General features: G+C 46.3%; 1 protein-coding gene and 1 pseudogene across 1 annotated transcript; one reads left to right on the top strand and one right to left on the bottom strand.

The window, feature by feature from the left end:
• Positions 1 to 444: 444 nt before the first annotated feature.
• LOC102716504 (pentatricopeptide repeat-containing protein At1g20230) lies at positions 445 to 2707 on the top strand. Its single transcript, XM_006655185.3, has one exon. The coding sequence runs from the start codon at positions 593 to 595 to the stop codon at positions 2579 to 2581; it is 1989 nt and encodes a 662-aa protein (XP_006655248.3). The 5' UTR covers positions 445 to 592; the 3' UTR covers positions 2582 to 2707.
• Positions 2708 to 3662: 955 nt separating this feature from the next.
• Positions 3663 to 7849, bottom strand: LOC102716219 (annotated as a pseudogene).
• Between the last annotated feature and the right edge of the window lie 589 nt (positions 7850 to 8438).

Raw genomic sequence — 8438 nt, 5'->3', positions numbered from 1 at the left:
AGAGTTATGCCAAACATTATAAATTCTATATTTTTAAAAGCTAGCGGAGTTGCTTAAAAAAATAAATTACAAACGTGAAGCTGGTTTTTTTCTCCACGGCTTCACTCGTCTCAAAAACACACTATCATCTGATTTTATAATTTATCAATGTAATTACATAAAGCTGCCACTCACCCGCCATTAAAGTCATCCTTTCGGCCGTGAGAATTTAGAGCCTAGGGATGGAGAGTTTGTTCAAGCGCATATATTAATTTAAAGATTTAGAGATTTAAGTTTTAACCTTTCTCTGCCCCGCCTGGCTCAGGCGAATCACCCGCCGCCCCCGCCACCGGCCATCTCATCGGCGGCACCGCCTCCCATCTCGCGTTCTGCTCCACAGTGTGCCCGCTGCTCGGCAGAGACGTCCTCTCCGGCTCCTCTTCCTCGTTTGACGTAAACCTCCGGCCGGGGCTTCTCTCCTCTACTCTCCTCTTCACTCTCGCTCACTTCTCCTCATCCCGTGGTGGCTTCTCGAGCTCACCCACAAGGGTGTTCGATCACCATAGGCGACCGGAGGGGAGGAGATGCGCGACGGCCCAGCGCCGCCACGCCGATGTCCTCCCGCTCCAGCTCCGTCCTCCATTTCCTCCGCCACGTCTCCTTCCCCCCGGACCCGCACCTCCTCCCCTCCGCGCTCAAGTCATGCCCGGCGCTCCCACACGCCCGCGCCCTGCACGCGGCCGCCGCCGTCGCGGGCGTCTGGACGGACCCCTTCGTCGCGTCCTCGCTCCTCCACGCCTACCTCCGCTTCGGCGCCACGGCCGACGCCCGCAGCGTGCTCGACGGAATGCCGCACAAGACCGTCGTGGGCTGGAGCGCGCTCATCGCAGGGCACGCCGCCCGCGGGGACGCCGAGGGAGCGTGGGGGCTCCTCGAGCGGATGCGGGGCGCCGGCGTCGAGCCGAACGTGATCACCTGGAACGGGATCGTCTCTGGGCTGAACCGGAGCGGGCGCGCCCGGGACGCGGTCCTGACGCTCGTGAGGATGCACGCGGAAGGGTTCTTGCCAGACGCCACTGGTGTGTCATGTGCGCTATCTGCAGTTGGGGATGTCGGAGATGTCTCTGTCGGAGAGCAGCTCCATGGGTGTGCGGTGAAAGCCGGGTGCAGGGTGGATGCTTGTGTGGCCACTGCACTCATCGACATGTACGGGAAGTGCGGGCGAGCTGGTGAGATTGTTCGTGTGTTTGATGAGTCCAGCCACATGGACGTTGCATCTTGCAATGCACTCATAGCGGGGCTGTCTCGGAATGCTCAAGTCTCTGAGGCTCTAAGGCTTTTCAGGGAGTTTGTTGGCAGAGGGGTTGAGTTGAATGTGGTGTCCTGGACCTCAATCGTAGCTTGCTGTGTGCAGAATGGGAAGGATCTGGAAGCTGTAGATATTTTCAGGGAAATGCAGTCAGAAGGGATTGAGCCGAATTCAGTTACAATACCTTGCGTCGTGCCAGCATTTGCGAATGTTGCAGCTCTGATGCATGGTCGGTCTGCACACTGTTTTTCTCTCAGGAAGGGCTTTGTTCATGACATTTATGTGGGCAGTTCGTTGGTGGACATGTATGCAAAGTGTGGCAAGGTCAGGGATGCAAGAATGATCTTTGATGCTATGCCTTCTAGGAATGTGGTGTCATGGAATGCAATGATTGGTGGCTATGCTATGCACGGAGAGGCTACGAATGCTCTGGAGTTGTTTCATTCGATGCAAAGCTCAAAAGAGAAGCCTGACCTAGTCACCTTCACCTGTGTCCTTGGTGCTTGTAGCCAAGCTGGCCGGACAGAGGAGGGCCGCCACTACTTCAATGAGATGCAGGACAAGCATGGAATTTCTCCAAGGATGGAGCATTACGCATGTATGGTTACTCTGCTTGGTCGGGCTGGTAAGCTTGATGACGCGTATGATGTCATAAATCAGATGCCGTTTGAACCAGACAGTTGCATTTGGGGGTCATTGCTGGGCTCCTGCAGGGTTCACGGAAATGTGGTACTTGCTGAGATTGCAGCAGAAAATTTATTTCAACTAGAGCCAGAAAATGCTGGTAATTATGTCCTTCTTTCCAACATCTATGCATCCAAGAAAATGTGGGATGGGGTCAATAGGGTAAGGGATATGATGAAGAATGTAGGGTTGAAGAAAGAAAAAGGTTGTAGTTGGATACAGATCAAGGATAAAGTACACATGCTGTTGGCTGGTGATAGTTCACACCCCATGATAGCTGCAATTACTGAGAAGCTAAAGCACCTTTCTATTGAGATGAGGAGGCTGGGCTTTGCACCAAGCACAGATTATGTCCTACATGATGTGGAAGAGCAAGAAAAAGACGATATCCTGTCTGTGCACAGTGAGAAGTTGGCTGTTGCGTTGGGCCTTATAAGCACAAGTCAAGGAACACCCATCCGGGTGATAAAGAATCTCCGTATTTGTGGAGACTGCCACGAAGCAATAAAGTTCATATCATCTTTTGAGGAGAGGGAGATATATGTTAGAGATACCAACCGGTTTCATCACTTCAAAGATGGAAAATGTTCATGTGCAGACTATTGGTGATTTTTCTTGTCTAGCCTGACTCTACAATTTACACAACTTGGCAAAATGGTGACGGAAAGCATCTAGGTCTCTTTACCCTAGGTTAGTATTCCTCATTAGTTAATTAATTACCTACAATATCAGCATCACTTACTGAGGATGTTGATGACAGTGTGCTAATCTCGTTACCCTAGGTTGGTATTTCTTCATGAGGGATTGTTTGTTTACCTGCAAATCTAGCACTTTAACTTGTGAAAAGAAACACCGAAAATCATTATTAGTACTCCTATGTTCTGTTCACCAACAAAGAAAACATAACCCCTACCATCGTGCTTTGTGTTCAATTGCAATTTCAGAATTTACCTATCCGATATATTGCACGATGTTCATCATCTCATTTTTGGTTCCAAGCCTCATTCTTTTTGTTGAAAATAAACATAAGCGAAATAAATTATTAATGATCAAAAATAATTTATAGGTGAAAATAATATAGTTGTATTATTAGTAATCTTAAAACAAAGCCCGGAAAATAAACTACGATGAAAAAAATCTCCCCCAAATCAACTCCAAATTTAAGTTCTAAAATTCAAGATTTGACTTATAAGCATAAGCGGAAAAAAGAGGATTGTGGGGCTAGTTCACTTGTTTTTTTCCCTTCTACATCACATCTGCTTCCAATTTCTTCTGAAAGATTGGTCTTTGCAACTATAAACACACAATGCATCTATTTTCCTGATTAAGTACTTTCTTTCGGAGAACAATTGATATATTTGCATAGTGTGAGATATGGTGGTGCTCTGGTCACTTTGTTGTAATCACTATCCCCTGCAAAAAGCAAACTGTGTTGCAATGTTTGGCGCAACTTTTGCAAGAAATATGATATATCTCTATAGTATAAACAATCCCAGCATAGCTGCATATGTTTGATTTACAGATTGAGTGCTTTTCATTTAGCATTTTGAGTTGGAAGTAATATTAATGAAAATTATTCATGGTTGTAGTCTGCATATTTGTTGATTTGAGTGGTAGCATCGTTGTAAACAGAAGAACTATTTTTTGGAGGATATGGTAAATAGAGAATTTACAAGTGATAAGGCCTTGAACGTAAATTTCATGTCAATCGGTCACAATAATTCATGCTACTTTGCAGTTTTCTGATTTCATGTCTAATAACTAGCCTGAGACATTGCTTACATGAGAATATTAAATATAATTTGTTTAGTATGAAGCTAGTAATAATTGAAATTGAAGAGGTCTGATAGACAAGGGCACTGCAACGACTGTACTTCTATTCTGCAAAAACAATATTTAGGCTATGGAAAATGTTCTACTACAGATTCTTGATTGTTTCAGATATTCCACATCCCCTTGTCCATTGACAAAGATACGAGTCTTGTTCCCTTGCATCTACGAGAGCTAGCTTTATGTTAGTTTGGTTATGTGCCCTATCCAAAGTTAGTGGAGCCAAAACCTTAACATTTTTAAATTTTGGTAGGATAGAATGGACGAAGATGTCTGATTTAGTGCTAAAATTCTGCTCACGGGAGATGAGTATGCGGCATTGCCATAACTTTTGCAGGGCAACATTCGGTAATTTATCAAACATAACTAGAAATTTTCACACTGAACATGAACTCTGTCTGTATCTGTTCCGTAGCAGTCGGAAACCTTGAAGCCAGAGCAAGCGGGCCATGAATCAAAGAGAGGAGGAGCTAATACAAGAGATTCTGCATTGCAATCTACCAACAGATCTGGCACAAAGAGACCGCAGTACATTTTATTCACTACCAAGGTAGAATGAAGATTTCCTAAAAACATCAAAACAAAACAAAGAGGGCATCATGTGAATTTGTTTAACCTTAACCTCTTCTCATCATAGCTGCTTCAAAATAATATAAAATGTACTCACTATACGCATGCCGTGTGGTTCTGAAACAGGAATCATCCTTCGAATACTCGTTCACCATGTCTTCCATGGCCAGCAGATCGCTGCTACATTTTTCTGGTTCCAGATGGTCCTGCAGGTACTTTCTGTATACAGTGATGACTTTGTCACTGATGGCTTTTCATAATGAGTTCCTGTGCTCTGCGTTTGGGACCTTCCGCAGCTTCTGATGTTTGCATGCTTTCTTAAATTCTTACTGGAATATTGCTAGCATAGCAGCTTTGGGGAGTATTTGGGAAAGAACTTTGGCATCTTTTATTGTATAGGTAAAGGCAAGATAGCACGGGTTTATCCCAGGTGACATCGAGATAACAATTTTGGTAGTACCATATCTGATCGCTCTGTTTGATGGAAAGCTGTAATCGGTGTGTGGCAAGAAGCTGATCTTGTATGAAGTGAGAACTGTTAAGCAAGAGGATGTACCTCAGGCTAGAGTCAGAGAAAAACTCGGATTTCATGTCGAGTTGATCTAGGAAGTTGATGATCACTTGCTCAATCAAGCTTCTGCACTAGCTCCCAACAGTGGCTACTTCCATTGTAACACCATTGGACTCCAGCACGCCATGGTATCTCTAAAACAAGCTTGCATAGTCCACAATCAACTGGGTACCCTTGTGAATCCCTTCATTCTGTGGAAAAGTTCCCCGGAGTAACAGCTTCAGCGTCCTTGGCCGGCTTTTACCCCCCAACTTATCATTTGTACTCAAGTTGTTGCTATCCTCTCTGTACTGGATAAAGCATCACTGATCTTTTCTTAGTGTGCTCTGCATTTCTTCTGAATCAGGTAGCCAGACAGCCTCCTGATTCAGCGAGGGCATGGGGATCTCTGACACGTTGGAGTTGCAGATGTTTTCCTCCATGAGCCCCAAGAACCTGCCCATTGGACAAGGCCCAGCCGCCTTACCGGCGGCGAGGGCGTCGGCGAAGGCTGTCATCTTGGAGATGGTCGCCTCGACGGACCGCGCGACTGCTCGCGGGGACCGGAAATTCGGCGTCTCCAACGACGGAGGTTGTGGTTGAGCTCAAGTCCTGGAGGTGGCCATCACGGTGACAGCTCGCGTCCACCTCCATACCTGACGCTCGGCCTCGTCTTCCTCCATCTCCTGATCAGTTTGGCCGGAGTACCCAGCCGACGTCGAGGTCGGAGAACCACCTCTCCAGCTCGAAGTATAAATGATTGTTGCGAATCCAGTCTCCTGTTCTGTTGGTAGCAAAGCGACTTTTGTAATGATTTTAATATTATCTCATAATTCTAACGTCGGGAATATATTATATGGCAGCAGTGGAGGACCTAGCTTAAAGTTGTACCCATGGCTCTATCAAGCATCGTGTCAAGAGCAGAGGTGGCAATGGGGCGGAGCCGGGTTGGGCAAGAACGGTCCTGGCACTGACCCCTGTTGATGTTGAAAATAGTAACAATGGTCACACACAGGCTTGGGAGTTAATCTTAGACCAATCCAGCGCAGTACCTAATTCTTATAAATACTGGGCGTGCCAGTCAGTTTGATCATGTAACTGACAAGATATAACATAGAAAACAGTTAACCCTGAAACCGCTATCGGTCGGATATTCGATACCGTCCCAGGACCCTAGTGATGAACTAGATGATCAGCTTTACATGACTTTCACAATAGTGAGTGTAAATACGCTCAATCGGCTGAGTCAAAAGCAGGATAAACACAAAACAGACTAATCAATTAATTAATCTCAAAAAATCGGACTCAACGGAGACAGTCTTAATATTAATCAACCGATTAGACCAATTTAACACTTATTACACGTAAAACCGACAGCCGATAGGAGACTAAGTGTGAAATTTGGTATAAACCAGAACGCTATACCAATTACTAGTATAAGACAATAATAATTTACACATATGCCGATACTAGATCTAGAAGATTGAACTCAATCGAGACAGTACAGACCTAAATATAATCATATGTGAAATCAACTAGTCATTGCGGCATGCGAGTAACAGGATAGCAAACCAGCGTAATCTACCGACTAATCCATTAGCCGATCGAACAGATCTCTATAAGTGGATCGCACCAAATATACATAGATCAGACCTAACCGAGACAATATGTGATCTAGTACGATATAATCATAGAAATATGAAGATCGATGAGCTTAATGAATCAATCAATAGATTACTTAAGATAATGCTGGCTAAAACTCCAGCGACAAATCCTCACGAGCCCCAATCTAATCTGACAACATGAACCTGGCCAGCCAGATTGATCAGACCGAATCGAGACAGAATCAGGCTACCCAGAACCGTGCTAACAGATCAGACAGAAGAACCGCGAGGATTTGATCGGCAACTATTACAACTTCAAGCTAAACAGATCAAAGTAATAACATAACTTACCCCGCCGATCAACCGGGCAGGAGATCGGACTTAATCGAGACAGTCCTGTTCCAGTTGATCGATGGGTTTTGACAAACAAAAACTTACATTGCGAAGCAGACAAACCCCGTGCCGAAAGGTCAAGCAAGTTGAAGGTTTTGAAGGCGATGCACCAAGTTTATTTGATCTGAAGATGATTTACAAGGATCCCAGGCACACATATTTATACCCTGGGTGTTAACTAACCTAACCGGATAAGAATTTGTTATCAACTAACATATAATGTTCGGACTTTAATTAAATACAAAAATCCTAACCAAACTCTAAGCTAAATCCTAATTATTCGACACGGACCCACAACTAACGCCGAATCTATCTTTAAGCTTTGGGCTCAATGGACCCCAATTCTTGTCCGATTCAGACTCCATCGGCTACATCCGTGCCGTGTCTAACTTACTGCCTCTAGCCGATTCGCCCATTCTTGTTCGATTCGGACTTTAGTTGCGTTTCAATCCATAACATCAATTTGCCAAAATCTGGCATTAACAACCCCCGAAGTTCATCCCCGGCCCCGGCCCCGGCCCCGGCCCCGACAACAAAATCGGGGCAAAACCCTCCCCCGCCCCCGGCCTGACGGGTCCCCGACACCCAAACGGGGCCCCGACGTACTCACGAATCCGTTCATAGAGGAAGGGAGGAGAGACTCACGTCATCGCTGGAGACCGGAGCACGCCGCACCGCGCTGCCACCAGGCCGTTGCGCCGCCGAGTCTGCCGCCACGCGTCACCACTGCCCAGCTGCGCGGTCGCACCGTGCCGCAGCCGGGCCATCCCGTCCTGGCGCGCTGCCGTCATGCCGTTGCGCTGCCTAGCCGCACCGCCTCGCTCCATCCCGCACCACGCCGCCGCCGCCAGGCCACACCGCGCCGCCACCGTCAGGCCGCCGCCCGCAAGTCGCCTGCGTGAGGGTTGAGGAGTGAGGGAAAGAAAGTGAGCTAGGGTTAGAGTTGTTTTTCATTTATATTTGATGGACGAAATGGGCTGGGCTCCTTAGGATTTACTGTCCACTAAGTCTAATATACCTCCTCAGGGCCCCGCAGGTTACCCTCGGGTGAACTGCTATCCCCGTCCCTGCCCCAACCTAGAACAGGGCCCTGGCCCCGACTCCCCGCGGGTACGAAACCAGCCCCGGCCCCGTCCCTGTAGGGGCAGGTCCCAGTGGGTCCCCGGCCCCGTGGGGGGAATTGCCACCCCTAGAGTACTACATGATACTCCCACGTGTTGCCATGGGATTGTAGATATTTGCATTTTAAATAACCAGAGTATATCGGTAATTTATTAGCATATATTTATAAGTCAAAATTAGAATTTTTAACCATAAATTCAGTAGAAAGATATGGTAATGAGATTTGGACCAAATGAGCTGTAACATTATTTGTCCAATCTGGTGAACAAACTTTTATATCATAGTGAAAAAGATATGACTTTACAGCTTTTATATCATAGTGAAAAAGATATGACTTTACAGACATAGATAATCAGGAACAAAAAATACTGGGTGTGTGAGCATCACTTGACTTGAA

This window comes from Oryza brachyantha, chromosome 5, assembly GCF_000231095.2.
Source record: "Oryza brachyantha chromosome 5, ObraRS2, whole genome shotgun sequence".
NCBI classification, from domain to species: domain Eukaryota; kingdom Viridiplantae; phylum Streptophyta; class Magnoliopsida; order Poales; family Poaceae; genus Oryza; species Oryza brachyantha.
Note: the sequence above shows the minus strand (reverse complement) of the source record. Positions and strands in the feature narration are given on the sequence as shown.

What these genes read in the sequence shown, in the direction of transcription:
- LOC102716504 (XM_006655185.3), top strand. Translation starts at nt 593, where the DNA reads ATGTCCTCCCGCTCCAGCTCCGTCCTCCATTTCCTCCGCCACGTCTCC.